This window comes from Hibiscus syriacus, unplaced genomic scaffold (genome assembly GCF_006381635.1).
Source record: "Hibiscus syriacus cultivar Baekdansim isolate YM2019G1 unplaced genomic scaffold, ASM638163v2 tig00112305_pilon, whole genome shotgun sequence".
Classification (NCBI taxonomy): Eukaryota; Viridiplantae; Streptophyta; class Magnoliopsida; order Malvales; family Malvaceae; genus Hibiscus; species Hibiscus syriacus.
In genome coordinates, this window is record NW_024063299.1 from 1722520 (window position 1) to 1747091 (window position 24572).

General features: G+C 34.3%; 1 protein-coding gene across 1 annotated transcript; it reads left to right on the plus strand.

Moving 5' to 3' along the window:
* Positions 1-2787: 2787 nt before the first annotated feature.
* Positions 2788-16048, plus strand: LOC120177749 (probable inactive serine/threonine-protein kinase scy1). The gene is made up of 21 exons (XM_039183773.1): positions 2788-2991; positions 3086-3184; positions 3378-3529; positions 3734-3806; positions 4052-4174; positions 4630-4738; positions 5245-5324; positions 5939-6020; positions 11008-11147; positions 11241-11351; positions 11492-11608; positions 11732-11821; positions 12865-12918; positions 13257-13331; positions 13509-13584; positions 13707-13806; positions 13898-13967; positions 14543-14616; positions 14876-14985; positions 15147-15413; positions 15543-16048. The coding sequence occupies exons 1-21, from the start codon at positions 2866-2868 to the stop codon at positions 15797-15799; spliced, it is 2385 nt and encodes a 794-aa protein (XP_039039704.1). The 5' UTR covers positions 2788-2865; the 3' UTR covers positions 15800-16048.
* The last annotated feature ends 8524 nt before the right edge of the window (positions 16049-24572 follow it).

Here is a 24572-nt window from a genome sequence, read left to right on the forward strand (position 1 = left end):
CCAAATTGATCCAAATATGTAATTAGTTTCAACCATAATCTAACATAATTTTGTTTTTTCAAACATATAATAGTATAACTTGGACTAACGATTTTATTAGCAAAGGATGTGATTAGTGTATACATATAGTTTGGGATGAAATTGAAATGTTTAAAAAGTTTGGGGACTAACTTAGAATGAAGGTCATAATTTAGGGATAGAATTAAAATATTCAAAAGTTTGAGGACTAATTGAGAATAATAATCATAGTTTAGGGATGAAATTAAAACATTTAAAAAATTAGGATCAATTTAAAATGAGGGTCATACTTTGAGGATATGTGATACAATTAACTCTTTTAAATGAGATAATTTTAAAATCCAAAAAAGGAAAAAAATTTGTGGGATTAAGAGAGTAATCTATTATAGTGTTAATGTATGTGTCATAATCTTTTTCCTTTAGTACATGAATCACACTTGATCTTCTCTCTTTGTTTGATTTTAATATGGTGAGAAAGACTCAAATTTGATTAATTAGAAAGAGGGACAAATTTATAAATCCAATTTATAACTTTTTTATGACCGTCCTCTTATTTTAAGGTTTCGTCTTGACTAATCCGGATTAACCTGCGTTGCACACTTGATTTTTGGCGGGTGAGTCCCCAACTGGGATTTTCTGCATACACAAAGACTCGAATTCGAAATATTGCTTAAACTATATCAAGCTGCTTATCACTTGAACCAACTCTGTTAATAATTACAACTCTTTTTATTTACTAATAAGACACAATTAATCATGTCGTCAATGTACATGTCGATGAAAACAATTCAACAATGTAACATATTGAATTATTGTATCCTAAAATCATGAATTCGGGTTTAAACTCGATTTAAATGGTCAATAATAAATAAGTCATCAACTCAAAATTTATTAATTCAAGAATTTCAATTAATTTTGAATTACATGGATATAAATATGATTAATTCAGTTTTAGAACAACTACGGTTGACAATAATAATGAACGACGACTAATACAATGGTGGAAGATGAAGAAGAAGAAAATAACGATAAAATAAGTTAGAAAAAGACTTGAATTGATTTAATTTAAAGATTATTTTTTTTAAATTAAACTAAATTATAATAGTGTGTAAAAGTCGAAGGCTAAATATTTATTTTTTCAATTTTAGTATATATTTTAGGCTTAATATAAATAAATGTCCAAAATATAATATTTTTTTCCATATACGTGCCTAAATTTTTTTCGACAATTTCACATAACATTACAAATATTATCATTTTTAGTGCTTCAACCGTAATAATTATTAGAAAATTCGTTAAGTGATATGTATCACTTTTAAAAATTTTTGAAAATAGAATAAAAAAACTTAAATATATATTTTTAGAAAACTCAGAACTTTTAAAAATCTTGAAAAAGACCCTAAAACTTTAAAAATCTTAATTTCTATAAGCACGCCAGCCACCGTCGTTTACTACTGTTTCCGTCGAACCTTCATTGACATGGATAACGCCGAACCCCATCAGCTGAAACCCCTTACTTCTGCCGCCCAACATTACTGCCAAAATTCCTACATCTTATTATACTTAAATCCCTATATTTTAACCCTAAATCCTAACACAAAAACTCAAATTTTGAAATTCCAATGAAAATCTGCTCGCCGATTTCATACGCGGGGTGGGGGAGGGTTTAGATGATGCGACCCTGTTGCGTTCACACTATAATTGGTTTCATACGCGTGAAAGGGGGCTTCATTTGCAGCTCGGGGCGTGGGAGGGGAAAGCACGAAAGGGGTTGATTTGTTTTTTAAAAAAGTTTTTCTTAATAATTATAATTATAATTATAAAATTTTCAATATTCTTTTTAAAAATATAAGGGTGACATGTAGGGGTGTACAAATTTGGATATCCGATCTGAAAAATTAGTTATCTGACAATTTTAGATATTTGAAATAGTGATCCGTATTCGATCTAAAATAATTGGATTTTTGAATATCTAAAATTTTGAATTAGATATCCGTATCCGAATAAGAATATAAATTTAATTTGACAAAAATAATTTTAAATTTTGTGATTTAATGTAACTTATTTGATAAATATGTTATATTTTATATACATATTTAATTAATCACACACAATAAATAATTAAATATCATAATTTTTATTGATTTAAAGCTTTAATGAGTGAGCGAGTTACTCATTTATAGGCCTAAAAGTTATCTAAAATCTAAAATCATAATTTCTCCTCGAATTTTCTGATACTTTGAAATTGAAATTTATTCAATCCGTACCCAATTCGATTATATAAGTTTTTTTAGATATCCGATTTAAATTATCCAAAAACCAAAAAACAGATAAAATATCTGAATTTTCGGATCGAATCAATGAATCATATCGAATCTTTTTTATCCCCTAGTGATACATGTCACTTAATGATTCCTTTTAATGATCGTTGTGGTTCATACATTAAAATAATTGAATTATTAACGTTAGACACTTAAATTGATAAAAAAATTTAAGTATCTAAATCAGAAAAAAAGTTAGATAAATATTTTTTATATTAAAGCCTATATTTTAGAGAATTGCTCAAGAGGTCCAAGCCCAGTTTTGCTGTCGTTGAATTTGACAAAATTGGAAATGTAGGATCAAGAAGGGCATGGTGAATCGTGAATCGTGAACCGTGATCCATGGAATCATACCTCTTGGAAACTTTCACTGAATATAATATTTTGAAGAGTATATAATAGGGTTTTAATTTTAAAAACAACAATAATATTAAAAGAAAAATTTTGGCAGAACGAATCGAATTGGAAGTTGAAAACTCCTCCACCTCTAGTTCTGTATTTCTTCACAGATCATCGAAGAAAAAATATGTTGAAATTCTTGAAAGGAGTGGTAGCCGGATCTGGAACTGGGCTCAAGGATCTACCTTACAATATTGGAGATCCTTATACTTCTGCTTGGGGCTCTTGGTCTCACTTTCGTGGCACCTCCAAGGTACTTCTCTCCCGCTACTCTAACCCCTTTTTTAATCTCTTACTTAAACTGTTTTTAAACCTTCAAATATCTTCCTTTTCTTTGATGTTTTCAGGATGATGGATGTCCTGTCTCTATCTTTTCTCTTACCGGAAGTAATCCTCAGGATGGCCATTTAACTGCTGGTCGAAATGGTGTCAAACGTCTTCGAACTGTAACTACTACATCTTATTCCCTGCTTTTCAGTCCCAATTGCTTTTGCTAGAATTACCAATGTCTGAAATTGTATTACTCTTAGTCCCTCTAATTGTTTCGTTTGCTGCTCAATTCCTTCTTTCTTGATCCGAAATATTGGATTTTTACTTGGATTCTGGACCTTGATATGAGTTTTCTGATTCTCTTCATAGGCGAGGCATCCAAATATCTTGTCATTTCTTCATAGTACCGAGGTTGAATCTTTTGATGGTCCTAGTCCGAAAGTTACAATCTATATTGTCACGGAGCCTGTTATGCCATTGTCAGAGAAGATCAAGGAACTCGGTTTAGAAGGTAAACAAAGGTATATCCGCCCAACTTCACTAAATGCCCTGCTTGTATTTACTATTTTGCTTGTTCTGATTCCCGGAATGGATGTACATTTTAGTTTCTGACACTTATTGAAGGTTTATTTTCCCCATTGATGCCATCATACATAGAAACTTGAGAACATTATTTGTTGATTAAAGCCATAATAATTTTAGATTGTGCTTTCTTATGTTGGAAGGGATGAGTATTATGCTTGGGGGCTGCACGAAGTTGCTAAAGCTGTTAGCTTTTTAAATAACGATTGCAAACTTGTAAGTATTTCGAACTTTTGCAATTTAGATCTTAGTTCATTGAAATTCTAAACACTTTTTGTTACGTTGACACATGTTTTCTTTTTGTACTCGAGTGAGAGCAGTTAGCAGTTCATATCTTAGGGAAATTGCACTGCCTTAAATAGACTGAATGTTAATCACCGAATACGATATTGTGATTTCCTTAGTTTTAAACCTCTTATGTCTTTCAAGATCATTCTTTTCACTAGCATTGGATGGTACAGGTTCATGGCAATGTTTGTATGTCAAGCGTTGTTGTAACACAGACGTTGGACTGGAAGTTACATGCTTTTGATGTTCTATCGGAATTTGACGGGGCAAATGCAACTGCTACAGGGCCAATGCTGGTAATGCTTGTGCTCGGATGTGAGCAAAAATGTTTTGAGCTATTTTTGAATCTCAATATGATATGTATACTATTTAATCTTCAAACTCTAGAAGGTACTTATGGAATGATGTCTGAGTATCTTCTTAGAGAAGAACAAAGTTTTTTCTGAGCAAGTCCTTAGAGATGCAATCCATAAAGTAACTGATAGGACATATGAAATGCAGTTGTTTCTTTGGCATTGGAATTATTTTAATGTATTAAATTTAGGTTACTTGCAATCTATGTAATTTTTTCTGCATCTGATTTGCATAGATGAAATACTTTATTCAATTCTCATATTCTTTCTTTATTATGCTTGTTCTATATTATAAATTGTGGTCTTTCCATCTATGTGGTACTATCAAGGTCAACTTTCCTTTCTTTGTTGTCAAACCTTCCTGTGGATAATTCATTTTAATCCTCTGTTTTCATCAGCAATATGAATGGCTTGTTGGATTACAATACAAGCCAATGGAGCTGGCAAACTCTGACTGGGCCACAATCAGAAAATCACCACCATGGGCTATTGATTCTTGGGGTTTGGGTGAGTCCATATTGTTTCTTTTGATTTTGGTGTAATAAATTAGATGGGTTGCTGATTAAACACACAATATGTGCTAATTCTTTGAGTATCCATTTCTTTTCACATTGATCTCTTAGGTGTATTTACATCATGAAATTCCATTCGGACAAGAGGGTATTTCTTGCATGGGTTTAGAGTTGATACTGGCTGTTTTTCATCTCTTTTAGACTATGAGCAGGGAGTGCTTTTAGATGTTCATTTGGCTATGCTGCTAGTCAGCATTCATTTGCTTAAGTTTATAAGTTTAGATTTATTTCAACGTTTTCGAAACTCTTCTCAACTGTATTTTATGTGCTCTGTGTATCATAATGACTTCAGGAAATGTATTCACATATGCATGTATCTAATGCGGACCAGTGAAAAAGGAGATAATAATAATTACATATCTGTAATTTGGTTCATTTTCTGTTTTTTTCTGCTATCTAATCTTCTGTACAATCTGAACTTTTTTTTGTTTAATTTGGTAGGATGCCTTATTTATGAGATTTTCTCTGGGACAAAGTTGGGAAAAACCGAGGAGCTGCGCAACACTGCATCTATTCCAAAGGTTTGTGGTTATTATTAGGGATGACAATTCGGATTGTGGATTCGGATATTTGCGGATATCCGATCTGTTTTTTTTGTGGATTTGGTTATTAAAATTACTATTTGTTGTGAACTTAGAGCGGATATTGATAGACATCCTCAATCTGAATCCACTTTACTTAAGCCGATACAGATTGCGGATTTGGATATCCGAATTTGACTCCGGATTAAAAAATGGAGAATTTCTTTGCTTCTAAGGGGATTCGAAGCTTGGTCGTCTAACTTTTAGTAGATTTGGATATATGAGGATTCAAATATTTGACATATGATTTAAAATTTTGAATTCATTTTTTCTTGTGGATTCAGATATTTGGTAAATAATAATATTTTATTTGAATTTGGATAGTGATACTCGGATAATTTGCTGATAAAAACAGATTCGGATTTTTAAGAAAAATTTTGGATTCGGATTGTAATAATTCAAAATCTGCAGATATCTCACTTGCTGCCATCCCGAGTTATTTTATTAGTGGTTGCATTCCTCAGTTCACTACTGCTTATATGTGCTACCGTTTTGATCCTTGGCAAGGTTAATTGTTTTTTTTAAATTTATCTGGCTATTTTCTTGTCTCACAGTCTCTGCTTCCGGATTATCAGCGGTTATTGAGCTCTATGCCTTCCCGTAGGTTGAATACATTAAAGCTTATAGAAAATAGTGGTAAGTGCCTTTTGCTGAGTCTCTTGTGGTTGTGCCAAACGTATTAGAAATCCAGCAAAGCAGTCTGCTTTATAAGCATGTGAACAGATTTAGGAAGAAGAAAAAGTCTTATTTCTTCTCATAGGAGTACACCCTTTTAACATAGCAGAAAAAAATAAAAAGGAAATAATCTCTAATAATTAGCCTATCCCTAAAAATTAGTAATTAGATTATGGCTAATATTTACAAGGAAGTTCCTAGAACTAAGGTAGAGAATCTCCTTAATTTAAGGATTTCCAACACTCCCCCTCAAGCTGGAGTGTAGATGTCAATCGAACCTAGCTTGCCTATAATTTCTTCGAACCCTTTTCTGCTCAAGCTCTTGGTTAACACATCTGCTACTTGTTGTCGAGTAGGTAGATATGAAACACAAACTTCCCCTTTGTTAATTTTCTCCGTAATAAAGTGGCGATCGATTTCCACATGCTTGGTGCGGTCATGGTGTACAGGGTTGTGAGCTATACTAACTGCTATTTTGTTGTCACAGATCAGTATTATAGGTGCTGTATAGGATAATTTTAGTTCTCTCATTAGTCGTTGTAGCCACATTCCTTCACATATACCTTGGGACAGAGCTCGATACTCGGCTTCAGCATTGCTGTTTGCCACAACCGATTGCTTTTTACTCCTCCATGTCACGAGATTACCCCAAACATAGCTGCAGTAACCACTTGTGGAGTGCCTGTCATTAACAACACCTCCCCAGTCTGCATCAGTGAAGACTTCTATGCTTCGATTTACATACCAGGAGTCCCTTTTAAGTATCTCAATATCCTGTAAGCAGCTTCCAAATGTTTCTCCCTAGGAGCATGCATAAATTGAGTAATAACACTTACTCCAAACGCTATGTCTGGATGAGTGTGAGAAAGATAGATAAGTTTTCCCACTAACCGTTGATATCTCCCCCTGTCTACCTTTTATCTTCCTTATCAGTTCCTAATTTAAGGTTGGGTTCCATGGGAGTCTCGGCTGGTTTGCAACCCAACAGTCCGACTTCAGAAAGTAGATCAAGAACATACTTTCTTTGAGAGATTGAAATACCTGCCTTTGACCTTGCTATCTCCATTCCAAGAAAATATCGAAGATTCCCCAAGTCTTTAAGTTGAAACTCAAGACTCAAGAATTCTTTGTCTTTCAATTTCAATAGAATCATCTCCTGTCAATATTATGTCATCTACTTATACAATGAGAATACAACACTTCCCATTAGCCGAGTGTTTGTAGAATAAGGTGTGATCAACTTGACCATGAATATAATGTCTACTCGTCATGGCTTTGGCAAAACGATTAAACCAAGCCCTAGGGGATTGCTTTAGTCCATACAAAGACTTCTTCAACTTGCAAACTTGACCCTTGCTTCCTTCGAATCCGGGCGGAAAATCCATGTAGACTTCTTCGTTTAATTCTCCATTGAGAAACGCATTCTTTACATCCAATTGGATCAAAGGCCAATCTAAGTTGACAGCAATTGAGAAGAGCACTCGAATAGTATTTAGTTTGGCCACTGGTGCAAATGTTTCCTCGTAGTCCAACCCATATGTTTGAGTGAAACCCCTGGCCACAAGTCTAGCCTTGTATCGATCAATGCTCCCATCTGGTTTAAATTTCGTAGTGAAAATCCACGTACAACCCACGGTCTTCTTTCCAGTAGGTAGTTTAGATATTTCCCATGTTCCATTATCTTCAAGAGCCTTTATTTCTTCCAACACAACTTGCTTCCATTTGGTTGACTTAAGAGCCTCTTTTATGTTATTTGGAGTTTCTACATAATCAATATTAGAAATAAAGGCATTGTAGGATTTAGACAAGTTCCCATAGGATACAAACTGAGAAATGGGATGTTGAGTGCAACTTCTAGTGCCCTCTCTTACTGCAATTGGAAGATAGATGGAAGGCGAAGGAGGTGAGACTTCTTCCTTAGGACAATCCTCGGGTAAAGATGGCATTGGCACTGCTATTTCAGTCTCTGGCAGCTGATGTTTTCGAGTGTATACACGAAGCTACTGAGTTTTTTCTTGTTGTTTTTCAGGAGGAGAGGGTTGTTTTTCTTCATTAGTATGGTTAATCACCCTTGTTTCTTATTGCTGCACAGCGGAGTCGAGTAAAACAGGGTCCAAATCAGGAATTACAGTGGCTGTAGGAATTTCAGCAATGGTTGTAGGATTTTCAGCAGTGGTTGTAGGATTTTCAGCAGGTTTTGTAGTGGTGGTAGGACTAATAGAGTCTTGAGGTATAATGAGAAGGTTTTCAAGGTCTCATCTTCACTAAATATCTCCCCCTGAAGATGAGAGGCTGAAAAATATGGCTCGTTTTCAAAGAAAGTAACATCAAGGGACAAAAACATTCGGTGTAGGGTTGGAGAATAGCACCCTTACCCCTTTTGTGTAGGTGAGTATCCAAGAAACACACAAGTGTGGGGCTCTAGGATCAAGTTTAGATTGGTTAGGTTGATGATTGTGGACAAATGCTTTGCAACCAAAAGTTTTGGTTGGGAGATTAGGAACACGAAATAAGGGATTTTTTTTTGAAGAGTATGTAAAGGTGTTTGAAAGTTTAATACCTTTGATGGGAGTCGGTTTATAAGATAACAAGTAGTGAGAACAACTTCTCCCCATAAATACTTCGGTACACCCATAGTAAACATAAGAGCACGAGCCACGGCTACAAGGTGTTTGTTTTTCCTCTCGGAAACTCCGTTTTGTTGAGGAGTGTTGGGACAAGAATTTTGATGTATGATTCCTTGCTCAGAAAGATAAGGGCTTAGGATAGAATTAAAGTACTCTCTCCCATTATCAGTTCTAAGGGTGTGAATTTTGGAATTGAACTGAGTTCGAATCATTGAATGAAAACTTTGGAAGACTCTAGAGACTTCGGTTTTTTCTTTGAGGAGATAGACCCAACAAACTCTAGCGTGGTCATCAATGAATGTTATGAACCACCTAGCCCTTGTGACATTTTTTATTCGACTGGCTCCCCATAGATCACTGTGGATTAAAGAGAAAGGTTGAGATTGAACATAAGGTTTCAAAGGATAAGGGACACGAGTATGTTTAGACAGTTGGCAAACTTCACAATTCAAGGAACTTATTTTCTTATTTAGAAATAGTAGAGGAAAAGGTTTCAAGTACATAAAATTAGGGTGTCCTAGTCTACGGTGCCATATCATGATAGATTCTTCTTTCGATGTAGATAAGGCCATCCCTTCTTATGAACTGTTTTTATTCCAAATATATAAGCCATCGTCCACTTTAGCAGTGCCAATCATCTTCCCCGATTCCTGTTCCTGAACCACACAAGCGAAAGCAGAAAATTTAGCAAGTAATTTCTCATCCTTGGTAAGCTTGCTAATTGAGAGTAAATTACACGAAAGATTTGGAACATATAAAACTTTATCAATGGAAAAATTTTCAGTAAGTATGATTGTTCCAATTCCAGCCACCGGCGAGTAAGATCCATCAGCTATGCGAATTTGGGAGTGATCATGACAAGGTAAATATGTGTGAAACAAACTTAGATTACCTGTCATGTGGTTGAATGCACCCGAATCTACTATCCAGATGGGTTCATATGTAGTATTTAAAACAGTACATTGAATAACTAGTGACCCAATGGTTGTAGGTGTCCCGAGGAGTTTATGAAGAGCCACAAGTTGAGTTTTGGTTAGCCGAATATCCTGGGCAACTTCTTCAGTAGTAGATATCATTGTTGCCTTGTTTTCTTTCTGATTTTTTCCGGGATAACCATGGAGTTTAAAACATTTATCCTTGTTATGTCCAACCCGGTTACAGTAGCTACACCATGGCTATGATTTTGAGGGATTCCTTGGCTATGATTTTGAGTAATTTGTGAGATCTCAGTCTCAGAGAGGGTTTCATTGATATCACCCATGAGAGAAGGAGAAATAATTGTTTAGGAAAAGAGATGAGAGACAAATGAGTAGGATCGAATGAATCCTATGGCTCTCGATACCATGAACAGATTTAGGAAGAAGAAAAGTCTTATTTCTTCTCATAGGAGTACACCCTTTTAACATAGCAGAAAAAGAATAAAAAGAAAATAATCTCTAATAATTAGTCTATCCCTAAAAATTAGTAATTAGATTATGGCTAATATTTACAAGGAAATTCCTAGAACTAAGGTAGAGAATCTCCTTAGTTTAAGGATTTCCAACCGCATGTGCTTTTATGTTCAATTCTTGGACCAACTACACCTAATGGTTGACCTTTGGTGTGGATGGAGTATTCTTTATTCTTGGAACAGAAGTTATTCTCTTCTTTTAAGTGGCTATAGGTTTATTCTCCTTACTGAATTAGTCAATCTGTTTTCATGGATACTTTGTCTTCATTCTGTTATTTCTAGGTTGTGGCACTTTATATTCTTATATTTTAGTTTTAGCTCTACCTTTGAACAACACTAGAAACATTTTATCCACCCTTTTAGTTTCATTATTACTACTTTGTGGGAAGCATTGGGAGATAAGAGAGGGCAATAGTTGTTCTGAACTCATCCCTCTCCGTAGAAAATAGGGAGAAACAATAGAAAAATGAGGATCTGTATTCCGGGTTGTGGGAAGTTTCCGTAAAAAAGGTGATGCAGCTGGAAGGGGTTGAGTATGATTGTCTTGGGTGATGATTTGAGATGATGGTACACTTTTTTGAAAGTGAAGTTACGTTGAAAGCTTTATGCTTTAGAAAAACGATCTCACTGTTCCTCGTTATAGTAATAATTTTACTTTTATCACAAGGTTCAACCAGATATTCTCTGTTTCATATGGTGCTTTTTAGTTCTTAAGTGTGCTTTGTGAAATCATTGGTGTTTCATTTTTCTTTTTATGTATACGATCTTATTTGCTTATGTTTCCACCAATAGTTTATTTGTTTTTAAATTCCTTCTCTGCCAAGTTTTTTCTTTGTACTAATACTATATTCTTAAATGCTTTTATTGACAGAATATTTCCAAAATAAGTTGGTGGACACAATACATTTTATGGAAATTCTTAGTTTGAAAGACAGTGTTGAGAAGGATACTTTCTTCCGTAAGCTCCCTAATTTAGCAGAGCAGCTTCCACGCCAAATTGTGTTGAAGAAGGTACAATCTTTGAGCTCTAGTGTTATAAGTTGAGTAAGACCAATCATCCATGGTTTCAACTGCCAATTTATGATTTCATAATTTGCTTTGCAGTTACTTCCTTTGTTAGCCTCTTCCCTTGAATTTGGTTCAGCTGCTGCCACTGCTTTGACTGCACTGTTGAAAATGGGTTCTTGGCTTTCAGTTGAAGAATTTAGTCTGAAGGTCATACTACTACCTGTTTCAGTTTACTTTATACATGATTTTATGTTTGATTTAAATAGAAATTTCGACTCTGTTTAAATATGTAACTTGTGCTCTATTACTTTTGGCTGAGTGGATAACGTCTTCGTTTCTCCCTGTAGGTACTGCCTACAGTTGTGAAACTTTTTGCGTCTAATGACCGAGCCGTTCGGGTTGCTCTCCTACAGCATATTGATCAATATGGGGAATCTTTATCAGCTCAAGTTGTTGATGAGCAAGTATGCAATCCACAGCAAAGTGATTTTTGTGTTTCTCCCTCATTCAAGAAGATTTAGTTATTTAATTCAAACTCCAGATATTATTGCAAATTATTAACTGTTGATTTAAATTTGTACAACTAGGTCTACCCCCATGTTGCCACTGGATTTGCAGACACATCTGCGTTTCTCCGAGAATTGACTCTTAAGTCCATGCTTATATTGGCTCCTAAGGTATGTTCTTTTATTGCTGTTAGCAGCCATGTTTCTTAGACCTATTATTTCCTAATGTATCTGTGTCAAACTCATAGTGGACAAGTCAAACTTGATTATTTTTGTTGATACACTTATCCTAATTATAAGTAAGAGTTAAAAAAGAATTGAACATATTTGTCTTGGGCATACCTGGGTTCATCACCTGAACCAAGAGTGGGCAATGTTTGGTAGCATGACTCCATTTTTGGTAAAGGAAATTAAGATTGTTTTAATAGGAGATACCCTGGTGTAAAATATTAAAAGACACGTTTTGTACTTTTTATGTTTGTTGTGGGTCCAAGTTGCACCATCCAGCTAAGCGTTGAAAGTAGGAATTTCTCTTTTAGCTTACCATCCTTATTGTAATGTTTTCACTCTAGTTAGTCGTATCTCTTTCAAGGGTCTATTGTGTTCTTAGTCATGTTGTTGACTTATTCAAGTTACTTTTCAACTCTTATTAGCTAGCTTGCAATGTTATTCATGGGAACGTACAAGGAACTGGCAGATTTTATAATCGTTTTTGATAACTTAGCTTTATAAGATTGTCAAACGATAGTTGGGACTGGGAGACAAAGGGAAGATGTTTTATATAACTAATCATGATCCATTGAGTGGTATGGGATCATTCCCTAGCGACCACTGCTAAGATTTAGGATCTTCAGCATAGTGCCAATGCATAAATTAAGTAATGAATTCCCTGTTATATGCCAATGGTCTTTCCTATTTTTGGATGTTGACAATGTAGGATAATAATGTGTAAGGTCTTATTGTGTGCAAAGTTCAATTGCTTATTTATGTTGTCTCAAGTACAATGGAGAAAGGTGTTATGAATAAAAATGAAAAATCAAAGAGGTTGAGTTTGATATGTGTTTGTGATTTTAATTCTATATTATTTCCATGGTCTTGCTATCATGTTTCATTGTCTATTTTGTTGCAGTTTCGTGATATTTTTTTTTATTTTTTTATGTAAAAATGCAATTGAATCTTTTCTAAGTTTTGTGTTGTCTTATTCTGCACTGCAGCTTTCGCAACGTACTTTGTCAGGCTCATTATTGAAATATCTTTCCAAGTTACAGGTATGCATCATATGGTATTGTATTGTAGTGTTATATTTTATTTCTGGTTGGTCTACTTATATGTGACTTAAGTCACCATCATTTGCAAGGGAATAACAGAAACAACCAAGTGCTTCTAATCCTATAACCTTATGTCTGCATTACCAGTTTATAATAGCAGTAAATTACTTTATCTAAATGGATGAAAAGGTATATTTGTGGTGGAATTGTGTCTAATTTTTCATATGAAAATAACCAAGGCTTCTCCATTTTGAGAATGTTAAGTTCTCATTTAATTTGTTTGAGGTTCTCTCACATGCTAAAATAATCTTCTTTATACACTTGGCAATGTTGTGCAGGTCGATGAAGAGCCTGCAATTAGGACAAATACCACCATATTACTGGGAAACATTGCAAGCTACCTAGACGAAGGGGTTAGTTGATCCTAGGCCAAACCTTGTTTAGATTTTGAGTTACCTAACATTGAAATCTGAGATAGTAGTGTTTAGTGGTGATCCTCTTTCTTTTAGTGTCGTGTTATATGTTCCTTGTTAAAGTTCAATTAATTGTCTGCTGTTAAAAAATTGTCATCTCTTGCCCTAACACTGTAGACACGGAAGAGAGTTTTGATCAATGCATTTACAGTCCGTGCATTGCGTGATACTTTCTCTCCTGCCCGAGGAGCAGGTATACTTGTTTATGGCTAGTTTCCGATACTCTTGGTTTTTGAAATGCTTTCTTTGATTTTCAAAGCATGTGTTCTTGGGGTTTTGGTGTCATCAAACTAACATGTAATTATATTGTGGCAGGAGTTATGGCTTTATGTGCCACCAGTTCTTATTATGACATGACTGAGATCGCTACTCGGATTCTTCCAAATATTGTTGTACTCATTATTGATCCTGACAGGTTATGTTATTCTTGAATGGTTTGTTTATTGCCAACTTTTTATTATCATCCATCAGTGTACATGAAGAATGTGCTCTCATCTGTTTAACAGTGATGTAAGGTCGAAGGCATTTCAAGCAGTTGATCAATTTTTACAGATAGTGAAGCAGTGTAACGAGAAGGTGAGCTTTAAGGTGCCTTCATCTCTCTCATTTCATTGAATTTAGGCAAATGCAAACTTTAATGTAATTTCAGTGCTATCAAGCAAGTAATACTTCATTTATTTATCTATATCATTTACTTCTTTTCTTGATCAGCATTCTAATGCATTCAGTATAAATTTTCCATCCTTAATGAAACATTTTGTAACTTTTGGTTTGTAGTGGTAAATCATGTTTTGAACTGGCTAAAACATATTAAAAACGACTGTATTTCTTGGTTCTGCATGGATTGATCTGGTTTCATCCATTTGTTTTTAACCAGTGTATGGCTATGTTTGTTAGGCAACATTTTATTATATATTTTAGGCATGCAGGCAACATATAACTAATTACGTCTTTTTATTCAAATTATGTCTTGCTGCTTTTATGCGTTTACCTCTCATCTTTATTAGTATCATTATCAGTATCAAACTAAACTATTATCTTTATACAAGCGTAAAAAAATTGATATTTTAATCTCGAACAGCTGTTCTTCAATATCATCTATGGTATGGTATTTTCTTATACTAATGCTTTTTATCTATTATTCTTCACAGAGTAATGCTGGAGATACAGCTGATGCTGGAAGTTTAGGGATTTCATCAATGCCAGGAAATGCTGGTTTACTGGGGTTAGTTGAAAATATTTGCTGTATTTGGTGATGTTGCTTGTTATCATGTTACAAGATGCTTCAGATGGAATCAATGACCTTAATGAACTTTTATATTAATTTTTGTTTGCTTGTACGGTGCATTAATTTTTAAGCAGCTATCTTATTAAATGATTTATAAAGGAAGGTCCCGAAAATTTTATAGCCACTTGATGGATGATGTATCTCTTTGTCAAGGCTGTAATTGTGGTTGTTGAAAGCTAAGATTCTGACCTTGCAGATGGGCCATGAGTTCCTTGACTCTTAAAGGCAAAGCGTCTGATCAAGCTCCAGTTGCTACTGCCAATTCCGTCAGGCCTGCAACTATCACATCATCTACATCCAGCCCAGGTATATCTTGCAATTATGCAACTTATAAAATTTGGAGCCTATTATATAGGAAATAAGTTAATACAATGCTATGCACTTTTGGTCTTTACTTTTGCCTGATTATGTGGTTGTGTGCATTTAATAATTCCATCTCTAATGTTGTTTTTCTATGAAAATCTTAGGACCATTAGAAACTCCAAGTACAGCACCAGTCCACCGTGTAAGTTCTAGTACAGATTTTGCAGATCAACCCATGCCTCCATCTCCTACTTCAACCGACGGCTGGGGAGAAATTGAAAATGGCATTCATGAAGGGCAGGACAGTGACAAAGATGGATGGGATGATATTGAACCCCTTGATGAGCCAAAGCCATATCCAGTCTTGGCAAATATTCAGGCAACTCAGAAGCGTCCTGTTTCACAACCAGTTTCTCTGCCTAAACCACAAGGTAGTATTCTCCATTCAATTGTGTAATGTAGGAAATGAGTTTCTAGTCTTCACGTTTATGGTCCAAGATGGGAGTGAAAAATTGAAGATTTACATTTTCGGTGGTCTGTTTTTTGTTTCTTTGCTTTAGCTTCTACGAGTTTGAGACCAAAAAGTACAGTGAAGGTGAATAAAGATGAAGATGATGATTTATGGGGTTCGATAGCAGCAGCTCCTCCAAAATCTGCTTCTAAACCATTGAGTGTAAAAACAGCTGGAGCAGTTGATGATGATGATCCATGGGCAGCTATTGCAGCTCCCCCTCCAACAACCAAGGCAAAGCCTTTATCAGCAGGAAGGGGCAGAGGAGCTAAAGCAGCTGCTCCCAGATTGGGTGCACAGAGATAAATCGTACATCCTCAACCGGGATGTAAATCATAAGGGAACAGAACAAAAATTGAGAAAAAGAGATCAGGTTTTGTATACTTTTCTGTATCTGGTGACTGGTTTCACATTAAAATTTCATGGAAATCTCTGTTGCGTACCAAGTAGTACTGTGACATTATTTTATTTGTAACCATTCTTTCGCACAAAATGTTCACTGGTGTGCTTCTTGCTTGTTTCATTGTTACTATAAAGAATCTTAGCCCTTGAGAAGACTTGTGTGCAGTTTTGATCATGCGAGTGTATTTTGTGTAGGGAACAAAATGAATTAAGCTTTGTTTAGAAGTATATTCCTTTGAAAGAATAATAGAAAGTTTCAGTGGCTATAATATGTCCATGGACCCGATGCATTTGAACTCCATTGTATGAAAAGAGAAAATTTCATTTCAGTTCAAAGTATGTACAGAGAAGATCATTTAGTGAAGAAGAGTTGTTTTCCAAGTCCAAGCTAGCAACATTACCATATCATCCTGATTGATCACAACTGATTCAAATAAGCATTATTTTATCAAGTGGTTGTGCTAAAGAAGATAAGCATGCATTGTATATTTACTGTCGACTCTATACCTACTGGTGAGACTCAGCTGTTCCAACCTCCTTAGTTATTAGCACTACTTTTTTCTTCCTTCTATTTTGATCACGACGAGACTTCTACAAGTTCGCAAAGGAAAACTTCAATGGTTCCAGGGGAAACTAAGTCTTCGACTTCATCTTCAAGAAATGGAGGCACTCTATATCCTCCTAGAGAAAGAAGATTCAAATAAGTGTAAAAGGCTGTAGGATTTTGTGGTAGTTGATGATGAAGGTTCTTGTCATATGTGAAGCATTCTAACATCTTACCCAATTGTACGATCATCCTGGTATTAAGTCTCAATGTAGTTAATGGAGGACTACATTTCCTTGCAACTCTAACTTTCAATTCCTTGTGAGATAACACAGAGTAAAATTAAGCAACGAAATATGACAAAAGCTACCAGTTGCAGAAAACGTGAAAAGAGTGGTATTAATGAAATTTTCCTTCTCTTCCATTTCAACACAGTTGCAGAAAGCTACCAGCCTACCACACTTTTTTTTGTTAACACCAAAATACAACAATTTTTCTTGAGAAGAAAATTTGATGGATATGAAATTTCTCAAAATTTGACTGTATGTATACACACCATTATTCTTCTACAAAACGCTGTTAAAGCAGTAGTAACATTTACTTAAACCATTCCTAATCCTCTTGTTTAATCTTCTTTATTTTAATAATCCTAAATAGTGATTACAACTTAGATGGTCTTAAAAGCTCTTAAGCTCCATTAGCATTGGACATGCTTCTCTTTGAAGACATAACAAATTTTCAGGAAAAATGCGAGCTTTTTTAACTTTCCCTTTCGAAGATCATATTTTTTTTCTTTCTATTTTGGCTTGTAACTCAACCGGCTCTTGTTCCTGAGATGATCTAAAATTTCTCTTTCTGTTGGAAATCTCTACATAAATTTATGACCAAGCTACGAACAACCTGCTACATTTTCAAAACTGATAAATAAATATAAATTTACCAATGGAAGTATGGATCAAGGAACCACTTCTTAGACTATAAGCTTCATGATAACTAACTTTGAGCCAATTTAGTATAAATCTTCAAGGGATAGTGAAGAAAAAAGACCCAATTAGGGGAAAAGAAAAATGGAGTTTAAGCACAGTACCATCATATCGTTAATGTTGCTTCTCTTGGTCCATTTGTCTGTGTCACATTTCACCGAGTCAATGCCTCGATGCAAGGCTTGGTTGGTCCAATCAATCCCTTCAGATATGCCTCATCTCCATCGGGTCCCTGGTGTCCTTTCCAATGGTAACACTTATCTGCTCCAAGCCCCAAAGTGAAAATTAATAGAACTGGTCTTTGTTTTTTTAACCCCTTTTTCTTACTTTATAGGTGTTGTATTTAAGTGGTTGGCTTACAATTCAACTTGCAAGGTAGATATAATAACTCATTATTGGTAGTTGAAAGCACAACCAAAGGATTATCAGTCAAGGGATTATGGATATTTAAAAGATGATATGCGTCGTTTCGGTGCCCATCAAGGATTTTCTGTTTATACAGCCCTGAAAAAAGCTGTTGATCGAGATATCGATATCATGTGATGTCGTATAGATTCAATGTCTTTCTTTATTAATGGAACCAATTGTGGAAACTAATTGTTATATTGGGAAAAAATATTTTAAGGTTAGACTTGATGAATGGATGATTGTACAAGCTTTAGAATGTTTGGATCAATTTAGAAGTTTCTAAAGGATAAGGGACCAAATTGTAAAGTGTAGGAATAAGGGACTTGTTGTGGAAATTGGTTAAAAAATGATGTATCATGCTTGAATGAATTGTTGGAAACTTGAATTTGAAGTGATACGGCAAGGGACCATTTTGAATATTTTGAAATTTTAGGATGAATTTTAAAAGAATTCATTTTGATGACTAAATTGTGAAATTTGAAATGGTTATGTGAATTATTCGTTGAATGGAATATTGAGGGATTTGAAGTCGTATTTTGAAGTGTTAAAGTCGATATGGAATATATGAAATGGATTAAGTATCTAATAAGCATTGAAATAATTTTTAGAAATTTTTATGCTAATGTGTGCCTATGTTCATGTTAGTAAGATACTAACATGAACTTTGAAAATGTATGTGTTTTGTAAATAATGTACATGTATATCGCGATCAAAATTGAGTTAAAGCAAGTTTAAAGCTAAAGAAAAAAATTTAGGAGTGAAGCTTGAATCATTAAGAAAGGTTTGCTAGTAAAATATACCAGGTGAGTGCATTCTTATTTATATTATTATACGTATGATATGAGGAAGACTTGCGATGAGTCAACCTCAAATGATTTGGAAATGAAAAAGATTTTAATCGTATTATGTTATATTTCATAATATTTTATGAATGGTATTTGAATGATTTCGGGTATGGACTGCCCAATGCACTATTATATGATATTTTGATATATCGATATCTGAGGATATTTTCATAATGAATGATAGGTGATTTTTAATGAAATGTCCATTGTTTGTCTATTGAGAATCGTTGGTATAATTTCATGCCATGAGGTGGAGTATTGGTACGTAGCTCGTATGTGTTGATGATGCCATTGTACTCTCAAGATACATTATATAACACATATGTGTTGATGGCGCTATAGTATTTCTGACCTTTGGTACACTGAAACGTATGTGTTAATGGTATCTTTGTACATTCTATGTGGCTCTAAAAGTACAAATTGTGTATACTCGTATGTGACGCGCATACCATGCATTCTCATTTATTATACATTGGGCTATGGTTTGCATAAGAATTAAAAAAGTGCAAGTTTGATCGATTTGATTGAAAGTTAATCTTTCATCGAATATTTTGATTCGGTATTAAATACTATATATATTTACACTAATGATTTTCAGGATATACGATGAGAAAATGACTTTGATAAGTTTGTTTTTTACATGATATTTTATATATCAATATACTTTACTTAAATTATGAAAATGCCTCACTAATGTATATTTAGCGTGTGATGATTTTCACGCGTAGATAAAGGATATCGAGCGGAGTAAGGAGTTTTTGGTCTTTTGGGCATCATCAATCGAGGATTATCTCCCCAGTATCAGTATGACATCTCTTTGATGTTTTTGATTTTCTAGTGGGCATGTATGTGTTTGTGGTACTTTGATATGAATACATTTGGAATTGTAGACATTAAATTTTTGCCCGTTTTATTTTTATTATTATAATTATTATAATTATTACTATTATTATTATATTTTTATTAATAAATATTATTATTACATATTACAGGCCCAATACCTGGAGCCCAATTACAACAATACCCAGTTCTGGCCCAATTCGAACTAGTCCAATGAAAACCCTAAACTGATTAGGGTTTCATCTTTTCCAGCCGCCAGTATCAATTTTAGCCGTTGGATCTGGTTTGATCCAACGGTCCACAACTTTCCAGATAAAACCCTAGGGTATCATAACCCTAGGGCCACGTCCCAACCGCCGCCAGATGGTCCAATATCTGCTGCCGACGCTTGTTGCCTCACCGAGCTTTCCAGAAGAGCCAATCGCCCCACATGTCGCAACTATTGGGGAGAGTCACCACATAGCTCGGTGACTTACCAAAGCTTCCTCTATTGACTGGTCCGACGAGAGCCTCTTCGAGACTATATGACCACACCTGCAAAAAAAGAAGAGAAGGACAAAGAGCGAAATAGAAACCAAGAGAAACCCGAGAGAAAGCCAAAACCAACAGAGAGCAGAAGAGAAGCAACGAGGAACACAATCACACACCAACAACAACAGAGAACAGAAAACAACAGCAAGCTATCACAAATAACCACCAAACAACAAACGAAGAAAAGAAAAAGAGGAAAAGAGACTCACCGTAGCCTCCACCCGCCGCTGTAGAACCAAGAGTTCGAAGGTAAAAAATTTAGATCTACGAAAACCTAAGGGTTTTTAGGGAAAACAAAGATCGAAATCGGCCTTAGGACGTTCCGATCTGTATTTTAGGTAAATTTAGGAATTTCGGCCACCAAAGGCGGTGGCCGGCGATGGAGTTAATGACGACATACGATGGCCGTTGGCTGTCAGATTTCTCTCCGATGAGAGAAGAAGAGAGAAGCGGGAGAGGTTCTCTCGTTAGAGAGAGAACCAGAAGAGAGAAATGAAGTTTTAAGCCCGTTTTGGGCCAGTTAATGGGTTTATATACCCTCCCCTATACGGCGTCGTTTTGGGGGAGGGTGTATGTGCAATTTAGGAAAAGGTTAAACCATACACGTAGTCCCTCTGCATTTTGTAATTTTACGTTTTAGTTACTGGAATTATATTTTTGATCCTTTTAATTTTGTCTCATAATTTTATTTTATTTTAATTTAGTCCTTATCAACATATATATATATTTAGGGTAAATATCAAATTTAATCCCTTACAGTTTAGTAATTATTATTTTAATCTCGAATTATGAATCAAGGTTAAAATACCATTATAATGTCTGTCTTTTAAATAATTCGAATTAGAATTTTTTAATCTTTATATTTTATATTTTAATCATATAATTTTAGTTTTTTTATTTTGGTCATTGTTTGATTTAATATTATATTTAATTGTATTTTAATTTGATTTGTATTATTATCCTTTTAATTTTAATATGTTTAAATTATTACTTAAATTATTATTTTAGTATATCAGTTATATAAATAAATAAATATATATATATATATATATTTGTTTAAATAATGTTTAAATAATAATGTTTATTTATTTTTAATATCAAAGAAAAGGGCAGTCTTAAAGCAACTAGATGTCCTATTCTGATATTTTAAATAAATATCTTACTTATAAAACCAGAATATACATAATTGTTTTATTTAAACTATTTTATAAAAAAATAATCATATTTTAATATTTATTTATCAATATTAAGAAATGACAGTCTTAAAGTAACTGGATGTCCATTTTCTGATATTTTGAAATAGAAATAAATAATTTACTTTTATAAATTATAAATCTATTTTTTATATTATTTATTTTTTAATATTAAGAAAAGAGCTGTCTTAAAGCACCTAGAAATCCTTTTCTGATATTTCTAAATAAATAAATATCTTATTTATATTTAAATTAATATACTTTTATAAAATAATAAATTTGAAATCACAAAATTATGAATTAAATCTTTGAATTTTTAAATTTCAATAATAGAGACAATTTATAATTAATAAGTACCAATTTTGGGCGTTGTGGGGGTGTTAATCCTTCCCCAAACGTAACCGACCACAAATACCTTTTTTTTATTAAAAAGAACAATTTTTGGTTAAAACGAAGATCAATTTATCTTTTAACTGATGTTTTCTTAAAAGCTCTTTTAAAAGATAATTTTTAGGTATTTGACCTACCTGACCCAAAAGGCCGATGGCGATTCCCAAATCGTTTTAAAAACCATTTATTAACATTACTTTTCCCGCCAAGTAACAAAATTTCGTGCCCGGACGAAAACTGGTTACGATAACTTGGCGACTCCACTGGGACGAGAACAAGCTTTGAAATTAATTATAAATTGTCTCCATTAATTAGAAATTAAAAATTTATATATTTAATTTATAATTCTTTCTTTTCAAAATTTTTATATATACTTATTATTTTCATAATATTTATATGTATATTATTTTTAAATATTTTTTTATTTATTTTCAAGTATTAAATTTCATTATTTATTTATTTGTCAGAGGTTTGAACATTTCTCCTCACACACAACACTTGCATTGCATAAACATAATCTCTATAATTGAGATTTGTCCCTTTTAAGTGGAAGTGAAAGCGACGTCTTCGTGAGAATTTATTCTCCGTGTCAGACTTAGCAAGTAGCTTTCGGGGTTCATATACTCTATGTCTTCATGAGAATTTATTCTTCGTGTCAGGCATAGAGAAATGTGTCCCTTCGAATTAAACTCGATCCGCTTAAGTCTGTAATGGACTAGGATTGAGGGTTTGGCAGCCCAAGGGGGCACCAACAAGGACAGTTCGAGTACCTTTACTCTTAGAACTAAAACCCTACATATAATAAACCCTAGCACTTCACCTAATCTAAGACAGTACTGAACTCCTGTCCATAGGTGTACACAAAGGAGAAATAATATCTAGCTTTTAATTTTTTTAATTTATTATTTTTCTCTCTGAATAAATGCATACGAACTAGAAATCATGCAGTTAGGTTAATTTTTTCAAACAAAGCATGGAACTAAAAAGCATGAGGTTAGGAGTTATACCTTTATAGATAGAATTTTTCTTTCCATCAGTTGGTACTAACTATTCTATTTTTTCTTATTTTTCCATGCATGTTACATTACTCTAATTTGTTTATATTCTTTTGTCTGCATTGCATGATCATGGCATAACCAAAAGGTGTTGACTTGAAAGACTGTTCATCAAATTGGAAAGAAATCGTAAATGGACAAAAAGTTTTATGATCAAACAAAATATGACGCGGCCAAAGGAAGGTATCCTAAGGAAACTCCGAGGATAGAAGCAAGAATTACACACAGAGAGCCGATTATATTAATACCAAAAGTATTACACAAAGATCCTACCAGATAGATACCAAAAGCAGTCTACGGTAAGAGCATCAGTCAGGGCATTCAGAATAAAGGAAATTTTTATGAAGCTCAAGCATGTTATTTGAAGGATCAAAACAAGAAATTGAGCACAGAAATGAAAACCATGCATGAAGATTTCCAGAAGATCAGTTAAGCCTTTCAAAATGCTGGCCTAGGAAGTACCCCAGAAGAGTGGATAACAGGGGTCACCAAACTAAAAAAGAACTGCAACATATATGAAGATCTAATCCAAGAACTTCTTGGACAGAAAGGTTCTCTTACAAGGGAAAATGAGCAACTCCAAGAACTGATAAAGAAGATGAAAGAGAATAACGTGGAAAAAGCTGCAATCCAGACAAGCAATATCGCCCATAAGCTGATAAACTAACTTGGCTTTCAAGAAGAAAATAGGAAAGTTGATGTGATCACAACTACACAAATGGATCCTGAAGTTATGCCCAAAGGACCTATCACTCGTGCAAAGGCAAAATAATTCAGGGAAGTGCTTTCTCATAAGTGCCTTAATGTTTTTAAATCTTTTAATGAGAAAGAACCATTAGATAATAGGTTGTTTAATATGTTACATATTGAATATTAAATAACTTATAGTCACATTTTTATAATATACACATTATATAAGTTTATATACTTAGTTTATTTTCTTATGTTATGCATATAGGCACATTCGGCCAACACTTGGGAGCTGCATTGGAGCTAAATGGAGCATGTAACAACAAGGAAACTTACATGGGATCGATTAGGAGAGCACAAGGAACAATTGGTGAAAATTTATCTGGAGGCCGTGAGCTCATAGCTGGATTGAGCTGAATATTTGAGCTACAAGATGACCTCATTTCAGCTGAGGAATTGCACCATCATCATCACCACTTAGGACACTTCAAATATGTACTAAGTCAAAATTTGTGAAATCATACCTTTTCGCGAATAGTTGCCACCTCAAGAGGTACCTTTTCACAAGGAGCTGCCCAAACGTTCACATGTTACAAGTCATCTAAGGCCAGCTTACCACCAGCCCATTCACACCCAAAGTAGCTCAAACATGAAGGGTTACCTTTCCAAACATTGTGACCTTTCATGAATGATGCTACCCATGAAGATGCCTTTTCAACAAGGAACACGTGGATGAAGAGATCACACCTATTGGAAGCTTAAATCACCAAGAGATATGAGCTAAAGGATCCATGCCTATTCGGCCACATCACATGCCATGCACATGAGAGCCTTTGGCGCCAAACATGAAGAGACACACCACCATTCGGCCAAGGAAAGAAAATGGCGCCAAGATGAACAAGCATGCCCATTCGGCCAAGAGAGATGTCTTCCAATCCTTAGCCGAATCATTAAGGCTTTTCATGAAGGATTAGCCGAACCATCACAAGCCCAAAGGACTTATTCATTCATCTCAAGCATTATGTATTTTCCTAGAGACATGTATCTAGCCAAAACAACTTGTAACCATTCGGCCAAGCCCTCTCATTTCCTATAAATAGAGTGGTTTGCCTTCATTTGTACCTATCTCATCTCTTATATAAAATATAATCTTGTGAGTTATTTCTCTTCAAAGTTCTTTGTGAACTTTATTGATTAA

What these genes read in the sequence shown, in the direction of transcription:
- LOC120177749 (XM_039183773.1), top strand. Translation starts at nt 2,866, where the DNA reads ATGTTGAAATTCTTGAAAGGAGTGGTAGCCGGATCTGGAACTGGGCTC. An exon ending in TATTGATTCTTGGGGTTTGG is followed by an intron (nt 4,739 to 5,244) that starts GTGAGTCCATAT and finishes TTAATTTGGTAG; the next exon opens with GATGCCTTATTTATGAGATT. An exon ending in TTCTCTGCCTAAACCACAAG is followed by an intron (nt 15,414 to 15,542) that starts GTAGTATTCTCC and finishes TCTTTGCTTTAG; the next exon opens with CTTCTACGAGTTTGAGACCA.